The 20264-nt window shown below is 41.0% G+C and overlaps 1 protein-coding gene across 2 annotated transcripts in view; it reads right to left on the bottom strand.

Moving 5' to 3' along the window:
• Positions 1 to 1120: 1120 nt before the first annotated feature.
• LOC138366937 (uncharacterized) overlaps positions 1121 to 20264 on the bottom strand; it is a 63982-nt gene continuing 44838 nt past the window's right edge. Inside the window, exons 2-5 of one of the 2 annotated variants that reach the window (XM_069328225.1) lie at positions 16755 to 17030; positions 10018 to 11142; positions 8040 to 9190; positions 1121 to 3453 (exon numbers count right to left, since the gene is read on the bottom strand). In XM_069328225.1, the coding sequence (XP_069184326.1) occupies positions 3197 to 3453; positions 8040 to 9190; positions 10018 to 11142; positions 16755 to 16786 (2565 nt within the window). In that variant the 5' untranslated portion in view covers positions 16787 to 17030 and the 3' untranslated portion in view covers positions 1121 to 3196. The remainder of the gene's footprint in view (positions 3454 to 8039; positions 9191 to 10017; positions 11143 to 16754; positions 17031 to 20264) is intronic. The other variant, XM_069328224.1, reaches the window with a different exon arrangement.

The raw sequence follows: 20264 nt of genomic DNA, 5'->3' as shown, positions 1-20264 counted from the left end.
ATCAGATGTTGGGCCAGCATCGTGGTTACATCTGAGGTTCCACCTCTGGATCGCCACACAGAAGCTCTAAAAGGAAAACTGGCAGCCTTTGTAGCTCTGAGAGCCTTCGAGAAAGGCCTTAGCCTTCTTTCCCAGCGGTCAAGACTCTCCGATCCTATTGGAACAGGTTCATTGATGGTTCAATTACCTAAGCTTGTTGTATTTATTTGGTGATGCCGCCTGATTTACAAACACTGGAGGAAGATATAGTTAACAGGCAGACTGGATACATATAAAGAAAGTCCCACACCAACTTCTTTTCTTCTCGAATTGTCGTAAAGCATTTACGCAAAACACTTACGAAACCTGCACATCTCTCCTCAATCATGGCAGTTTTGTTTACTTTTATTAGACGGTTTACAATCTTCGATATTTCACAGCTGAAGGTTATCATTATAATAAAAACAAATCCTAATGCTTCAGAGCTCGCAAACTGTTTAATAAATGTAAATAAACACGCCATGACTGAGGAAAGATGTACAGGTTTCGTAAATGTGTGATGAATCTTGGCCCAGAAGTGTATTGTGATCTTACATGAGGAACAAGCATGGCTGTCAGGATTGCGAGTCTTAAACAAAATCGTTGTTTTCCTTAGCTGAGTTCTGGGCTGGGTATCGGGCTAGGTATCGGGCTGAGTTCTAGGCTTGATACTGAGCTGAGATAATGTTCCTCTTGATGTCACTTTGTCTCACATTCCAACCATTGGTGCTCCTGCATTTCAGATGGTGCAAACCATATCTGTCTACTTCAACCTTGTGGCAAGTGCACTTGTCCTTATTGTAAATTGGGCAATCAAGGCAAATAGCCGCTGCAGTACGAAGAGTTTGTGGATCGAGACGTAACTGTTGCAGACATGAAAACAGGTGAAGGATACTCCCATTTGTGAGATAGAAGGGGGGAGGGGGTTAGTAAAGGCCCAGAGGCTGCTGGTGACAGGTGTGGTTGCCACGTGTATTCATCACTTTGCCGTGCTACGATTCCTCTCACAATACACTCCTCGTATATACAGATGCCAATGTATATATATATATATATATATATATATATATATAATATATATAATATATATTAGTGTGTGTGTGTATACATCCCATTGTATCAGTGGATGAATTCAGTGAAGACAAAATCTTTGATATATTCTGCGCACTTATATTAGAAAAAAAATCTTTTCCAAATATTCCTAATTTTATCTTTAATTATAAACATCTCATTAGACCGAAGAATAATATCGAGGTCTTGTGAGGGCCTAATTAATTAACTCTGGCATACGTCACCCTGAATTATGACAAAACTTTAGGAAATTATTTTAATCCATAAAAAGCTCTCATTGCTTATTAAGACCGTAATGAGCTGGAAGATCCTGGCAGGAGACCAACGACTTCTCACTAGTAACGATAAGAACCTATCTGGTGGGTTTCTATCCAAAGGTAGGAAAATAAAATATTACAGCAACTGTCAATTCGAATAAAATGATTACGTCAAATATTTCAATGGCGGAAAATAATAACTTTGATATTCATTTTTGGATACCTATGGAGTGAAAGAATTATTTACTGACGTCAAATTACAGCGACTTACGTTGCAAGAGAAGCGCAGTTTAAGGGTCATCCAACACTTCAAATGGCGCTCCTGCTGTCACTGCTAATGGTCGAGACAAACGACGTCATCCACGGTGGATGGAGTGCATGACACTAGTGCCTTGATGCCAGCCTCTTGTGCGCGGCTAGCATGCCATCCTCTCGTGCGTGGCCTGCATGCCAGCCTCTCGTCCGTGGCTAGCATGCCAGCCTCTTGTGCGTGGCTAGCGTGCCAGCCTCTGGTGCGTGGCTAGCGTGCCAGCCTCTCGTCCGTGGCTACCATACCAGCCTCTGGTGCGTGGCTAGCATTCGAGCCTCTCGTGCGTGACTAGCATGCAAGACTTTCGTACGTGTAGTGTCAAGCTTTACTGATTTTGAAGCTCAGCCAGTTACCTCATAACGCGCTGACCGTGTAGGTGTCCTAGGGAGCTGCTCATACTGACACACTGTGCATGTTATGGTGGCATGCCGCCTTGACCCGGTGTTACGTCGCTCATTACCACATCATGAAGCTTCAACGCCGCAACTGACGTCGACAAACGATAACAAGCACCCACCACGCGAGTGAACAGTCGTGGTGCAGTAACGAAATATAACCTTATTATATCTTGGCAATCCTTACGGGTCTAGCACCTGCATATGACTAAATTAATTCAATCATATGCGGCGAATATGAGTTTGTAATATTTCAAGTGTTGGTAAAGCTTCCCTCATTACTGATGATCGTTCTCCAAGTGTACGACCAATGGCCTATGCTTTCTCAATCATTATTTTTTATCACAAGAATCCCAAGAAACTCGACATAACAAACAGTAAAAGGTAACACAGTAAATCACTGAACAAGAGAGATAGATATTTACTTGATAAATAACGGATACACTCGTCCTCCTAAACGGGATTTGGGAATTCCTTAAGATTCTGACTCCTTAGCCTCTTGTCTCAATGAATCCCTGCCAGAGGTACGACGGAGACTGTGATCCCAAGTGCTCTTCCCGTCGCCTGGGAAGAGTTCTGAACTGTAGCACTAACAAGGCAACCAGCAACAGAGGGGTGTGTGTGCACTTAATTCCCTTTCCACCTAGTGACAAGTAACAAAAAGCAGTAGACTGTATATGTGTAAGAGAGCTGCACGAGACTCGCCCTACACCCTGACCACCAAGTATCAGAAGCTGCCCAGGAATATCATAAGGAGTGTTAGTGTTGGTGCGTTAGTTCATCAACAGAACCAAGAACGATTAAATACTTCATGTGGACATATCAGGACGTTAACAAAACAGATCTAAGAAATTTCACACTTAACAGCAAAATTAAGGCTAAGAGATATATAACAAGAATAAATCTTTAAATCCAGGAGAATGGAAAAAATCTCAGATCTTTTGTGTCCAGCTATCAGCCAGAGAATAAATGGCGCTTGGCCAAGACTTCAGTATGAACGAGCGAACACATTATTCGTTTGTCACAGCGAGAGTGGAACGGTTTACTGCGTGCAACAGTAAACTATGAATTCTTAGCGAAAGAATAACAAAATAGAAATAATAACGCTAGCCAGTTTACCAGACTGAACTCCTAACGTAAGCACTTTACACGGTAGTTTCAAAGTCCATGTCGGTGTAGTCGAGAGCATAGGCACTTAAGCTTTTCTCCTTAGGGGGGAGGATAGACTCCTGGGTCGACACCCTCCGAGCGTCTTGCTGACGTTTCTTGGCCTTCTGGTTGCGGTGACGCCGCACGGCTGACACCGTAATGAAGAACAGCGTCAAGAGTGTCAGCACCGCAATGGTAAGATAGAGCCACGGCACTCGCTCTAGCAAGCAGTTGGCCACCATCTCGTCGCTACCTGCGGGCACAGACAAGTGTCATGAAGGTGGTGACAGGTGTTGACACTTTCTTTGCAAAACAAAGCAAGTGTGATGACATGCAAGTTAATAACATGGGTAATAAATTCGGTGACACTTGTAGTGGTGCTGATGGCAGGTGTTACCATGAAATACCTGTTGACTTTATATAAATGCAATCACCTCGTGACATAAGCCAATACTAGAACTATTTGAGGAGCAAAATACGCTCCTCGAGGCTAAATGTCAGTATTATGGTCCTCGGGCCATGTCATAATGGCATAATGCAAATGCATAATTCCAAACCACCAGAGGAAGAAAGTCTTCTGAACTCTGAGTTTACTGAAGTTTACTGAGAGATACAATCTTCACTTGAAGTCGACCGCCTGCGGGACACCTCTTGTACACGCCCACTCCAAAATGTAAACTGGTTCAAAACACTTACCTTTATGAAGCCGAAGCATTAGATGTACAGTACAAACATATGTCTGAAAATGTCACCAATTCACTGGTACAATAAGGGGACGCCTCAAAGCATTCACAAGATTGCTCCAAACAACGTTCCCATTATCATTCCCTTGATAGTCATAAAGTGATACTTGCTCAAGATTGCGATGGTCTTCCACACTTGACAATGCATGTGGCTCTCAAGGCTGAATTACTCCAAGTCTTAGTGGAGCTTACTGGAGTATTCTTCATATGGGTATACTTGTTCGTCTGTTACCTTCATAGGATAACAAACTTTTCAACGGCAAGACAAAATAAGACGAGAAAATTTAGCTCTGTAAAATACATCGGTCACTTTTATTTACTATATATGACATATATATTTATATATTTCGAAATTGGCAAGTTAGTTTTTATATATGCCCGAAGTTTAGCACAAAATAACTTCCGGGTTCGGCGTTGGGTCTAAGGCCAACAATCCAAACCTTTTATACATATAGTGGCCTGACTCTCAACAATTTTATGTATTGATAATAAGTACAAATTGGATGTTACTGAACTGCTGTCAATTCATGATTCCTCTTTTGATAGTTTTGTAACAAACTTTCATACATTTAATGAGCTGACACTATATTGTTCAATTTGTACTGGGTTATTGATTAGCTTGTCAACTTCTAATGGCTGGATATGAATATTATATGAATTTAATTTCCGTGATGTGGCAGCAACAATGATTCAAAACAAAGCAGCTTCATTTAATATGAAAATTGTAAATTCAGATAATCATATAATATAATTTCGTGTAAACGCTTTGATAAATCATTCAGTAGCTTTTCACCATTTCCTTGATCAATTGTTCGACTCTTCATGACGCGAATGACCATTGGAGTAATAATCTTTTAATCCGCAATAATATTACATAATTGTATTCATTGGAACGCGCGAGTCATCCGTCAAGAGGCCATCTTGATTTAACACTGACGAGTCTCTCAGTATTTAATACTGATTGGCGAGCTTCTCAGCACTAAAGAGATTCGTGATCCTATTTTTCTTGATCCTGAACCTGATTCCATAATTTTTTAATGATAAGATCAAATACTTTATATTTTAATGTTTATTTTTCTTGATATATATACTACTTAATAGTTTTTATTTTCTAGCATTTAATAATTTTACTAAATTTTATACTAATAAAAGCCCGAATTTCTATTAAGATAATTTGAAACATTAGGCATGTATATATATATATATATATATATATATATATATATATATATATATATATATATATATATATATATATATATATATATATATATATATATATATATACTCCTTGGGGCCACGTGAGTGTGTATATATAATATATATAATATAAAACAAAATATATATTTTAGATATAGCTATATATATCAGATATGTATATATTCAGCAGATTTTCACTAACCTATAGTGATCTGTTTTCCCGATAATATATAAAAACATAGTAATCTTTTACTTACAATTGAATACCTTCAATCTAATCTGAACATTGTGAAACTTTTTGTTTTGTTTCTCTTGAGTTGAAATCCTCGATAACAACGAAATGAAAGAGATCAGATTGTAGTCTGTCCTGTGACTGAGCACAAAACTTTTATGTGTGAGCGAAGTATTGAAGAACGCCTGCCGGAGCGGGACGAGGACCAGTTAGGACACAGTCAAAACCTCAGGGAAATCAGCAGGAGTTGTCATGGGCAAAGCCTGGCAGGAACTTAATGATCCCCCTAGTGCCTGAGGGACCGCTGGGGCAAGATTAATTCACACCTAGCAAGTCATCAGGCTGGTATCGTTACCCCCCAGACACATACACACACACACGCACACACACACATAGGTAGAAAGTACACGCGCCAGTGCGGCTCAAGAGATATTAGAAAGAACTACTTTACTGACAAAGTTGTAAAACATTGAGTAAACCTAGGGAATGATTTAGCGGCGACGGCAGACCAAATATAAAGGTTTTGGAGTGGCGGAGGAAGACTCCATACGCTGTTCCATGTACAGTCATGGAGAAGTTCCAAGAATTCGGGAACCCTAAACACTAGTCAAAAATTAGGTTGAAAGATTGTACTCAAGAGTTAAGGCTCAAGTCTCACATCAATGCACATACAACCCCACAAAACAAACACGTATACTCTCTTTCTCTCTCTCTCTCTCTTTCTCTGTTTTCCCTCTCACCCCTCTCTATTTATACCTGCAAATTCTCACTAGCTTTAGCCAATAGTTCCACTATGTTACCGAGATGGGGCAGTAAACGTTGATGCACGCCCCCTCCCTGCCTTTCCTGTCGACCGCTGCTCCACTGGCCTACACGCTCTCCAGAGACGTTGTTATGCTCCATCGTGTGTCTCACACTCATCGGAGACGCTGTAATGCTCCACTGTTCCTCACACACTCCCCAGAGATGCTGTGTTATGCTCTCCTGTGCCAAAACACGCCCCGGATACGCTGTTTTATGCTCTTCTGTGTCTCTCACACTCCCCGGAAGGCCTATTGGCATACATGAGGAAGTTACTATTTATATCCTCATTTAAACATGGTTTAACTTCGCTTGAAACAATCAAGTGATGCCACGCATACTCTGTTACCCGGCCATCTGTTCCAAAAAAGTAACTTTCCTGTTTCCAAACCAGTGTTTACCCAGGTCTTTTCTAAATATATACTTATCCAATTTATATCCATTTTTTGTATTCTATGTTGATATAATTAATATCCCCCTCTTGTTATGCCCTTTCATCCACTTGTACACGTCAGTCATATCAACCCTAACTCTTCGCCTTTTCAAGAGAATATAAATTAATCTTCTTTTGAATCTCTCTCCATATGAAAGGTTTCTAAGTCCAGAGATTAACTTTGGAGGAGAGGGAAGGTGGTGATGGAGAGGGAAGGTGCTAATGGAGAGGGAAGATAGTGATATTGAAGATTGTAGATGGGATACCCGGTAGTGCCAGAGTAGTGAAGATAATTATAATAATGAGGACGGTACATAATGAAGATGGACATATATAATGTAGACGGTGTTAGATAAAGTGTTAAGGGTTGAGTGTGTATTTAAGATGTATCAGTCTTCACTGTAATAATTGATAATGGTTGTGTTGTAAAGAAAGTTATAGTGATGATAATGTGTGATGAAACAGCTATAGTGATGAAGATAGTGTGTAGTAAAGACGTGGCCTCCTTCACGCAAGCAACGCCGGGTACCCTCTCAGGTAATATATAATATGATCTTATGTACCACAAGAATGTAGGTCGGGAGTGACATGTGGAGTGCTCAGGACCTCACTTCTCTCCCCTTTCTCCATCCGCTACTTTTCGCCAATTTCTCTCTCTGACCTGTCGTCTTGTCATGTCAGCCTAACAGCTTAATAATTCAAAGTTCATATTAATAAAGAATCTTTAATTTTTACTCACAGAAAACACGCGGCAAATTGGTGAGTAGTGGCAAGGGTGCTAAAAATATGAAATATTGTTTGACCGGAAATATAAATCAGTGTATATAGCATTTTTATCTTCATTTAATATATATGCAAGCGAGGATGTCCAAAATAGCAGTTACATAAACGGTAACGCTGTCGATATTAATCCTTTTGAGTACAGTTAATATTAATTATCAGAGAACAAAAAATGTTTGACCGCGAATTGATTGAACGATGTAATTGTGGCACACCTATCATGGGACAAATATATATTGATTATACTGAACGGAAAAACCAAGACTGTTGACTCTTCCGTTTCACAGGATATACTTAAATGTTCCAACCTTCTTAACAAGCGTGATCTACTTAAGGTTTGTCCCTATTGCTTCTTCCTACCCCCTTTTCTTATTCTTACTTTCCACTTACATTTTTTCTTACATTCATCCTATTCTTACCTTATTCTTACATGCATCATATTCTTATCATATTCAAACGAAGACATACTTTACCTCAGGTAACATTAATGAGTTGAGCACGAAAACAACAAATGCACTTAACAAACTTTCAATTAGTACATTTTATGATGATACCTGAAATAAGTTATAAGGAAAACCGCGAATAATGATAGAATAAAGGAAGGGAGGTTATATGGGGTAGGTGGTGACAGACAGACTGCAGGAACTGACCTTCCGGACAGTGTTTGCGCCCGTCACACCAGAGTTCCGGGGGGATGCATGCGCTCAGCTCCGGGCACAGCTCCTTGCAGGGTGGGTCTGGGGGCTCGTCCCGCCACCCTCCCAAGCCACCCGTGAGGGGCGTCCCTATTCCGTCATCCGTCCTCTCAGCATCAGCCGGTTTCCAGGTGGTTAGCCAGCGTAGCCGAAGACTCGAGGCGCTCCGGGGCTCCCACACCACTACCAGCGAAGACTCACGACCGTCAGACTCTCGAAAGTCCAATTCGCGGCTCGTGGGTTTGTCTTCGGCATCGTTTACGTCGGAAGCACCGCTGGTATTGGACTGTTCCTCAGGGGTGTGTGGGCTCATCACTCGAGGCTCCGGAGGTGGCCAGAAGAAGGTAATGGCCGCAGCTTGGTCAGCAGCGGGGCACACCCCGAGCACGGGTTCAGCACTTCCTGGAACATGGAAGAACAAGCGAGTATCGGAGGCGCAGGTGCCGTTGTCGAGGCTAGCGCGCGGCAAGGTCAGGAAGAGTGAATGTTTTGGCGGAGTCTTCAGCAACCAGGGAAACCCTTCACAGCTTCCTTTGGAGTTAGAAGGAGAAGAATCTGCCACAATCTCGCCGGCAGCCCCTGAGAGCACCCGCGTAGCCCCAAGACACCCGGGCGCTTTCAGGAACTCGTATGTGGCATTGAAGGAGTAATGTCTGTAGTCTTCGTGGGGCAGCATGCCCTTGATGGTGAGGTTGAGGGTGAGGTCTGGCCCATGAGACACCTGAGTAATGGGTATGGAGTCGTGGGAGCAGACACAGGCGAGTGGCAGCTCCACGTCAGCCCAGGGCCACTCAGATATAGACAGAGACATGTGTGAGGCCCCACCAGGTATACAGCGCAGTGCCTTCGTCTGCCGGTTCACTTGTGTCCGGCAGGTAGACGAGCCAGTGAGGATGCTGTTAATGGTGAGCCGCACCACCTGGTCCGCAGCACCCAGCAGGCGCCACGAGCAGGACACGGAGGGCCGCCCCCCACGACCATACAGGAACACATCCCGCGGGGCGGTGAAGGTGATGTTCCCGCGCGAGGTGCCGTCACTCATGACGACACGCGTGCAGGGATCGCCCGCCCACTCTCCTGTCTGACGACGGTCTACGAACTCGTACCTGCCCAGGAGATCATACAATTAAACACATTCACATACTTTTGGTAATGCGGGGAACCGAGCTCAGACTGAAGCTGGCTCTACCCAACACGTTGCCGGTATAACTGGTTGATCTAGTTATATCTCAATATAATGACGGTAGCAATTCGCTCTGGAAGATATGTGGCCGAGAGTTCCGTTCCCTGCATCCATAATTCATATTAACACACGTCACATGATAGTTTTTAGCACGATACATACAATCATTTAAAATTAATTACTATGCAGATATTCTAATGAACTGAGTACTACCGCTCGGCTTCAAGTAACTGTGCCATCTGTCGAATTAGTTCGGAACAAATGTAAATTGTTTCAGCAAAACCATTTGCGCACCCATGATCACCGTGATGGAATAAATATTTATATTTAAAGAATTTTATAAGAAATGCTTAAGAAATGTAAAATTATTTAATTCAAAATTATATATACTACCAAAACAGTTGCCAAATATCCCAAGCTTAGTCACTGTAGACATTGCGAAAACTTATCCACTGCCGCCCAGGGTCTTGGGTACATGATGGACAAATAAGAAATATATTACTTGTTAACTATACATGTAAAATACTAAGCTTAAAGATCACTTGGGCTCAGCACAACCATTATATACCTAACCTTTTAGCCACATACCAACCGGATAGCATGTGGTACTTAATTGGAGTAAAACTATTCATTAAACTGAGTAAACTTGATATAAGAGTTAAGGTTACAATGCAGTATTCTCTTACTTGTTTCATTTCTGGCTAAGCTTTGTATTGAAGATATAAGCACAAAGTTACACAAGACTCTTACCTGAGCATAAATGAAACTTTAGTAACAATGCTTCCATCTCCGAAATACTGAGACATGCTCAGGTTCCTGCCAGTGGAGACATAAGATTCATTCCAGTCGCAGGGGCGAACGTTGGCGTCGTCGAGGAGTCGTCTGGCACGGTCGCAGGTGCGCGGCTCTGTGTCGTGACAATGTCTAGCAATGGCCTTCCCTCCTGGCCAGTCTCCGTCACTGATTGTCAGCTGCGTCGAACACAACTTGGCTTGGAGTTTGGCGAGTTGCGTCTGCCTTAAATAGTGCACGAAGGTGATCCACACAACCTGGCCGTGCGTGCCCAGAAACTGCCACACGCAGGTCGTGTTGGGAGGCACACTGTGTGTAGCGCCCTCCACCCACCCAGTGCTGTTGTCGCTGCTGCGGATTTCCACGCGACAGTCTTCACCAATAGCTGCCGCGGGTATGAAACGCGCCTCGGCTCGCAGTTCGAACCCTGCCACATGTGTCCAAGGCGCTTCGTGATGAGGATAATCGTAAGGAGAGGTGGTGAACTCTATAAGCATATTTGGACCCGAGGACACGATCTCGGGCACGACGTCTCCGCGGCAGAAGGTGACCAACACGGGTGAGGTCGTTGCGTCGCCATCGTATACCCGCACATAGTCTCCGACGTAGTAGCAGTCTCCATAGAGCTTGAGATGTCGCTCAGTGGTGTCATGCGGCTGCACCAGGCTCTTTACATGTACCAAATGGCCGTCCGCCTGACTGAGAGCGATGACTGCCCTCTTGCCCGGTGGCGACCTCGTCTGGCTGAGACGGTAGTAACAGGTGGTGTTTCTCGGATACATCCCGGGGAAGTTTGGAGACTGCACGAAGCACGGCCGCTGGGCACAGTCGGTAAAGAGAGCGTCGCACACTGTCGTCTTGTCTCGCAGACCCAGGTACTTGGGCTCCGTCGGCTTCCCGTACCTCACTACAGCCGACTCCCGTCGAAGAAACTTGTAGGACATCTTCACGTAGATGCTGGAGAAGGCGTCAAGAGCAGTGAGGTCATTGTCTATGGGTAGCCGCGTGATGATGACGGAAACGGAGGGTGTTTCTGAATAGTACATCTCCAGGCCGACGCCGTCTCCGCACCAGAACCCCGGCCTGCAAGCACACGGTAGACATGTACACCCACTGCTATATGGGCACCGCACAACACATCCGATGTATGGGAGTGTCATAGCAGGTATCATCATTCATTAATCCATAATGGCTAAAATTATTCCTAATTTTGTTCTTATCAATGGCAACTCTTACATGAAAACCATATAATTGTAAATGTTATTCCGTTCTCATTGTATGCAGAGCAGAACCAGCAAATGTATATATTCCTCTCCTTCTTTCCCTACATTGCCATTAGGTTAGATATTTTAACTCTTTACTGCATGTTATATCTGCTGCTTGAACAACGTTGATCGACTATTCCATTCATCAATTTTATTTGATCGACCATTTTAACCATTCACTTCATTCGTAACTTAAGTCATGTTAACGGCCGGCTGCACTTACAACAGATCATTTATATTAACTTCCCACACCATCTAAAAAGGAGGAACCCATAAACAAGGAAAGTAAATATTTAACGATTAATGATTATGAGACGACTCATATATTATGCGCTTTTTCAGTCTAATATTATTTATATTTAATATAATACCACATCAAAGTGTTAATACTCATTAAAAAATATGAAAAATAATATATATACTGGAACGAGCATATCTTGATAAATGCAGAACTGAGCAAACCAAATTCTCTTACCCTGAAATTGCAATAGCTTTCCATAAAAAAATCTGAACGCATTTTCTATGAAGTAATGTTTACTCAGCTGATAGCCTCGAAACCATAAAATGTTCCACAATGAATTTCACTCGTGCGTTCAGGAATTTTTATCTTTAAATTCCTAATAAAGTAAGCGTTTCAGTATGTAGCGATAAGCGACATATCCTACTTATTCGGAGGTGCGAGAGTTCGCTGATCTTAAGCCACTTAAATGTGCTACGTTTAAATTTTTTTATGCTATAATATAATTAGAAAGTTGAAGGGTAAATACAACCTTTTTTAATAAATAAGAATAACAGCACGTGAAGAGAGAGGTTCATGGATATATTACTGGACAAAAGTATAAGATGGATTATAAGAAAAATGATAAAACATGTTGATTGAACACTTCGTAGCGTATAGTGTTGTGTGGCAACAGTGTGTGTGTAGCAGGAATACCAGCACGGTATGGAGTGTGGGTGAGGGGAAGATGGGCGTCTGTATGGAGGAGTGTGCTTGTGTGGGTGAGAGAGGCATTTGTATGGAGGGGTGTGAGAGTGAGGGGTATCAGTATGAAGGAGTGTGAGTGAGAAGGGTGTGTGTGTGCGGGTGAGATGAGCGTCTGTACGGAGGAGTGTAAAAAAATATCGCGTAATAGTCTCCAGTGTCGAACTCCTTTTGGCAGCAGAGGAAGATGTATACTACTCTCCCTCTCTCTATGTTGCTCCCATTGTTGCAGTGGGTGTTGGGTGGGGTAATTGTTCCATTACCAATCAACTTCACCAATATCCCTCGGCTTCCTCCATATTATTTCCTTCTACAGTGCATAACAATAAATGTAGTTATATTCCATTACATCCTTCCACAACGTGTCTACCTGTTTCCTCCTCCTCCACGTTCTATTCCTTAAACTTCTCATATTAATTTGTCTTCTCTTCTCTGTTCCATTTCTCCTCACCCCCTCCTCCTCCCTCCCTCCTTCTCACTCGTACCAAAAGTACCTCACTGAAATATTTATCCTTCCTCGCTGCACTGCGGAAGAGGCTCAAGTTCTCTGGAGAACCTAAATGTTTTGTTTCTTTACATTATTTAGTTAAGAGGAGAACTCTCCAACACGTAATCTTCTACACGTGGCAGAAGGTTGAGCGCTGGCTTCTGGCCACCTCCTTTTCGACCTGGGATATCATACAAAGACTCCACACGTTTCCTTCTTATATTTTATTTTGAAGTTGTTTATGAAGATATTGCAGTAACAAATTCTGTAGTGTGTTTCATATTTTTTTAAGTTTCATTCTGAAAAAAATCTTACTTGACATTTCTCGAGCTCACGTTTGTCTTATTTCTACTTGTCCTACATTCTTAGTCTAATAGTTCTGATTTTGAACGTTGCTTCTGTGTCAGAGGTGTTCGAGCATGCGTCCTTACCCTTATAGTGCTGGCAGGTTGGAAGTAATATCTCCTGGGCCCGCCTCTACTCTTGATGGAATGTGTTGGTGCTCTACTTTCAATTCTTCAAGACTTGTCATATCTGATACGGAGATTTGTTATTGTTTTCTGTCTTTGTTACTCCTCTCTCGGTGCATTCCACCTATCCACAATTCGCACACCGACCCAGCACTCTTTTGCATCTCTTTTAAACTCTTTAAATTATTTAGTTTTCACTTGTGACATCTTGATTTAATTTGTTCAATTTAGAACAATTTCATGATCATCTTATCCGATCACCTTAGAATATCATACATCTAAGTCGTCTCTTCTTATTTTTACTCTTGTGGCATAAGATTTATTTCTCTTAACCTCATCCCGTAGCTCTGCACTCGAGACCTGCATGTGCTGTGCAAATGCGCATATTGGGGAACTGATTGCACTGAGCAGCTGTTCGTACTGAGCAGATACACATGCAGGCTAAACATGAACACATGAACAGCAACCTCTGGACGGAGAGTAAGTTGGCAGTGCCATTATAATAATGCATCATGACCCCTGCCTGACCTCTTACTTGTGACCCCTGACCTCTCATTTGTGACCCCTGACCTTTTACTTGTGACCCCCTGACCTTTATATTCACCGAGTGATGACTGTCGTCGATTGCAAATATTTTATTTCGTATTTGCTTTCGAGGGTAAGAAAGGGGTGTTGGAGGGAGGGGGGGGGGTGAGATGAAAAGGGGGAAGGGTGATGCGGAGGGGATAAGGGGGAAGATGTGACGGGAAGTGTAAGATGGAAGGGGTAAGGGGAGAAAGGGAGAGGGGGGGAGGGGAGAGGTTGTGTGATGGGCTGTCAGGAGACTGCAGTTCGTCACTTATATTTGCACAGAATTTTACTGTTTATTGACCAAACTAATTTAATTACTAGTTTGCAATTTTAAACTGAAATTTAATATTTTACCTCACTGTTTCCTGGACGATTTGAATTTTTTTTTTTACTTCTGACGAAACTCTTCTAGTGTTGGTGGACCTCTTGTAGCGCTAGCAAACGTTATGTAGTGTTGGCTGGCATCTTGTGGAGTTGACAGACTTCTCGCAATGTTGGCAGATAGCTTGTTGTGTTGCCAGACTTTGCAGTGTTGACAGATCTCTTGCATATAATGCAAGAGATTTATATTAGCAGGTAAGACTCTTGTAGCTTGTCTAGATCTCCCTAGAATGTTGCCAGACCTATGAATAGTTCCGATATAAATATACAGTAATGGAGGCACAAAACTTGTGGAACTGGCCGGCAACAAAGAGTTGTCACAAGTCTTGAAGCTTTAAGAAACATGATGCAGTGTTGGCCGACGGCCGTAGAGATGGTGGATGCCGTATAAAAACCCACATAAGAAACTCCAAACACCTCAACAATTGAATCCCGACAATCTTTTCTAAACTTTTGGGAAAGATCATTTGTCTTCTCTCCTCCCTTCGCTTAACATTTCTTTGGAGGCTCTCCTTGCCGACTTGTTTACCCCCTCCATATTTTGTTTCATTGGCTCCTTATTTACTTCTGTACTTCATTATCCTTTACTTAATTCTTCCGTTCTTGGTTTCCTATTTATTGTTCCTTTATCGTCTGACCCACTTTCTCTCCTTTTCCTGCTTGTCCTTTTCTTGTAAATCATATTTTTATTTATTTTTTCTTCTTTGCCTATCTCTTTCTTTTTCCAACTTTGCTCTCACCTCCATCCTTTTATTTCCTTTCTTCTTCCTCCATCCCATGAGTGAATCCTCTTATAACTTGCCAGTTAAGTTCTCTTTTGGAAAGCGAACTTCCGAGACACTTGCTCCTGCGGCAAACTATCCATTATTTGAACTGACAGAATAATAAATATTGCGTCTCAATAATTCTTAATGACTCAATAATATGAGCTGGAATGAATGAAGAGAGAGGTATCCTGGTCTCGTCTATCCACACAATATCTGTAAGCAGTGGTTTGAGTAAGCATCTCATTTTCCATTGTTAACATCCACCTCTGAACTTTCTAAATTTATCTATTGAATAATTTGAATAACATTTGTTATTGTCGACCTTTCTGATATCAAAAAGTAACAAATCCAATAACCCCAAATACTCCCCGAGAGTAATTTTGTATAGATAAAAGGGATAAATAATTCCTTAAGCACAGTGCAATGTGTGCATTGTATTTTGATAATGGATTTTCCGAGTACCACAATTCACTATATTATTCCCAGTTTGACGTGAGAAACGCTAGGACACACGCTATCACTAGGAGTCACTGACGGTGAGAGACAGACATAGGGACAGATACAGACATACAGACAAATTTGAAGGACTCAGAGATGAGTGGAATCAGAGACATAGAACATGGTATAGGCTGATAGGCTCGCGTAGAGGATGAGAAAGGTGAGACAGAGGTGTTTGTGTGTGTGTGTGTGTGTGTGTGTGTGTGCGTGTGTGCGTGTGTGCGTGTGTGCGTGTGTGCGTGTGTGCGTGTGTGCGTGTGTGCGTGTGTGTGTGTGTGTGTGTGTGTGTGTGTGTGTGTGTGTGTGTGAGACAATATTGCACCGGTTACAAGCCAACATAATTGCATCAGAACCCTGTCACACTGATATTAATCAGCTGTGATCTGCGTCGATTTGGATTTCTCCGACCTGTTGTCTGACGGCCACTGAAGCTTTAGATAATAACACACACAGACACGCACACACATAATGTGTGTGCTCACAGTATCAGAGTTGGGGGCCTCACGGCTGAGTGGACAGCATTCGGAGGTTGTAGTTCTAAGGGCCTGGGATCGATTCCCTGCCGAGGTAGAAACAAATGGATAGATTTTCATTCACCCTGATGCCTCTGCTCACCTAGTAAATATGTTCCAGGGAGATAGACAGCTGCTACAGGCTGATTCCTGGGGATGAATGGATATGTGAGTGTGTGTTTGTGTTAGAGTAGTTTATATGTAGTAGATATAATAGAGGGAAAATAGATTAGTCAGAATTGTGGGGTCCAAAAGCAAATAGCTCGATTTTGTAGACACAAATAGCAAATATACCTTCCCTTAATTCTTAGTTACACGCAGGCGCATACGCTATATCCATGTCTACATCCGTACCACAGATTATATGATAATATATATATATATATATATATATATATATATATATATATATATATATATATATATATATATATATATATATATATATATATATAATATATATTATACAATTGCATGCCACACACATGGATCTCACATGCATTTACTCATGCTCGTCACATATACACACACATGCTTGAACAAACCTACGCCACATACAAGAACACATAAACGCCGAGTACTCTAACATTAACAAGAACTAGCATTTACACTCATACTATTTCAGATACACCCCAACACTTGGCTATTATATTAACTAGTTTTTATTACACGACTAATAACAGCACTTCATAATATTGATCAATAATAAATAATTGTATTAATATAATAAGCAATAATAGTAGTGGCCGCATGAAGTACCGACCTGTACTTCCTCTGGTCCTCGATGATCTGCATGTGGCCGTGAGGACACCCACGGTCCGTGTGGGAGTTGAACTTGCCCAGAGAGAACTTGTGGAAGGCCAGCTGGATGAGGTCCCCGTGTAAGCCGCCGGCAGCCACCAAGGTCAGGTTGCACACTGGGGTTTTCTTGGTCTCCAGCGGCCAGTGCACCTGCAGCTCGTACGTCTTGCCGACGCTGCCGGAGTAGTTCCTGTTGCACTCTGTGGACGGGCAGACGCTGGGGTCAGCTGCTTCATCCCTGGGATTTATGTATATAAGAAAAGATGGATAGTCTTTAACGTTTCTAACAGATCAATATCCTAGTGGTGCTCATTTATACAAACAAAACCTATGAGATCACCTCAATATCCACCAAAAAATGAGTCATTTGCATATCCAAATTACAAATACATAATTTTTTTCATTAGCATAACAGGTAAAGACGACGTGAGAAGGCGAGCACAACGCTATATTTCCATGTGGAGTAAAAACTCGCTCAACCAAAATTGGATTTTGGCTGACGTTATCCCAGATGCGTATGGCGAACCCTCCCCGTGGTCCGGGAGGACCCGTGATGGAGGTGGGATGGATGATACCTTAGGTGGGGAAGGAAGAGGGGGAGGGACGAGATGGTGGTGGTGGTGGGGGAATAATGGTTGACGGAGTGGGTGGTGACAAGATGGATGGAGTAGAAGGATGAGTGGGTTTAGAAGAGGGATACTGTCTCTGATAGACTACTCCTATTAGTCTATCAAACTATGCTTGAAACAATCTAGGAATTCCATGTCTATTATGTTAGCAGGTGGTGTTTCCCAAAAATCTAATTCCCACCCCGGCATTTACCAAGATCTTTAATAAATCGTCTAATTTTTTTTCCAATTCGTATCCTTATGGTTCGTATTCCATTTCGTTCTCCATATATTTAGACTCCTGTAAATATTCCACTTATTATTCACCCGATACATATGAATGTTTCTCTCGTGTCTTCCCCTTCCTCTTCTCCTTAATAGATAATTTAAAACAGTGTTCTTAAGTTCTCTTCAAGGGAGGTTTTTAATTCTTAGAATGATCTGAATTAACCTTACCTGTGCACGTTCAAGTAAATTTATGTCTACTGTATAGTACAGTACACAAATTTTACAGCATTATATAAATAGGGTTTAACAAGGGTAATACAAACAAAAGCATTTTACATATTATTATTAACGATTCCAGATAGAAATTTCGGTTTCGTATTTGCCTTAAATCGATCATTATACATCGATTTTTTTGGCCTATCTCTGCTGATCATGACTCAAAATTTTTGCGATAAATATTTATTACAAAGTTTTAACACTTTCCCGCAGACATCTATCAACGCCCAGGCTCAGATCCCTGTAAGTGTAAGCATTAAACTTTCGTAAATTTTAAATGGGCATTTTAGTGATCTTGTAATGAATTTCAACATTCTTCTAAATTTATTTCCACTCAGTTTCATATGCAAATTTGCTAATCATGCTGTTCAACACCGTGTCCAAATCATTTATATATTAAGCAACAGGAGTCCCAGGACATGCCCCTTAGATACCCCACTAGAAACAACTCTAACTGGGATATTGCTGCATTTATGCTAAGCCTTCGCATCTTTTGTAATAACCAAGTCCAAATCCCACTTAACCTGCCCACCACCCACATCAATACCACGCGCCGGATATATAGAATCAAAGGCTTTGATACTGTATATTGTCGCAATTCTGTTCACATTCAACTGCTTGAAATATGTTGGGAAAAATAAGAGTCAATTGTTTTAACATAAACGGTTCTTGGTGAGTCAATGTTATGCCCCTTTATTAAACTAATATAGGTGAGTGAGTGGTGTTTACGGTTATAGATTGAAGCAATTTACCGTCGATAGGTGTTAAGCCGATTAGCCGAGAAATCTTTTTAAATAGCCGAGAAATCAGAGGAGTAAGTGACCTATCCTCGTCATAAATATAATGAGTAAAATAGGAAATAAGTTGATATAGAGAGATAAATGTAGCTGAAGTTATGGATTGAGAAGTAAAGATGCAAAGAAAACTATAAATTGAGAGAAAACAGAGTTAAAGAGGGAACTGAAACTGGAGAAAATGTTGAAATAGAAACCAAGTTCAACTTCCTTACCATCAACCAGATGTCTGCTGGAAAGGAAGTTTACTAGACACGACATAGTAAATATTCACCAATAATACAAATTAATAAAATGTAATTTCACAAAAACTAAATTAGAAATTTGACTCTTACTTAGAATTCCAAACAAGCAAACTACTGTGCAAATATAATAAATATGTAACGTATATACCAAACTAAAAAAAAAAGTTAACAAAACTATTTAACTAAATATAACTATTAAAAAAAGCAACACAAATACAAAATTAAACTTTACAGAACTTACAAACAGGAAGCAAAAAGTAAATATACATGCAAAGAGTTGAATTGATTATATAAATAATACAAATATTCACATGAAACTGACCAGAACCCTGAAGCTACCTCGACAAGTTTGAAAAAAAAGTTTCAGAAAAATGGGAAAAAAGATAGCTCCGAATAATTGAACCAGATTATTATAATTGAATTATTAAATACAGGAAATTCAAATGATATTGTAAATAGAATATAAAACTGGAAGGTTGTATTAAAATACATTAAAATTTCCTTTTGGAATTACAATATGCTCACTAGAAATATATATTTGAATTTGAATCTTGAAAAAAGAATTGAAACAGAATACCTGTACAGTTTTAGAATTTGATTCCAATATTTAAAATCAGGATGCTGGAGCTAGAATTAAAAATATTTGAAATCTGGCTAAAAAATGTGGAAGAGGGAATAATTAATGCAAAATTTGAGAAAACCCGTTGATTCTGATGGAAATCGGAGCAATGTCAAATAAAAATAAATAAAAAAATATATTCACCAAAATATATTATTACTTGGAGTTTGGACTTGGAGATAGAACTTCTTCACATATTTTCCGTTTTCTGGAGAAATGGGAAGAATTTTTACACAAGGCGAAAGTTATTTATGTTTTTTGTGGTAACAGTGGTATTATAATTTGTTGTATTGTTTTAAATGATCTAGGTAGAGTTTACTTTGAAGTTTGCAAGCTAAAACTACGATATTTATCAGTAGCAAATGCGAGTATTAGCCTGTTATTTAAAATAGTTTGTACATTTTAAGCGACAGTATATTTTGGTCCCCAACCTGTTGCTGAAATGCGTTTAATAGTTTCGTGTATTCCTGATGACGTGCCCGCCGAAATTGCTCTGTCCAAACATGGGAACATGTGTCACACCTTTTACTTGGTGTGTTGTTCTCGAGGGAGCTACTTGGTGTGTTAAGCGTGTGTTGTGTGGACCTTATAAAATACCCAGAGATCAGCTGCATCTCTCTCTCTCTCTCTCTCTCTCTCTCTCTCTCTCTCTCTCTCTCTCTCTCTCTCTCTCTCTCTCTCTCTCTCTCTCTCTCTCTCTCT

Source organism: Procambarus clarkii, chromosome 21 (assembly GCF_040958095.1).
Source record: "Procambarus clarkii isolate CNS0578487 chromosome 21, FALCON_Pclarkii_2.0, whole genome shotgun sequence".
NCBI classification, from domain to species: Eukaryota; Metazoa; Arthropoda; class Malacostraca; order Decapoda; family Cambaridae; genus Procambarus; species Procambarus clarkii.
Note: the sequence above shows the minus strand (reverse complement) of the source record. Positions and strands in the feature narration are given on the sequence as shown.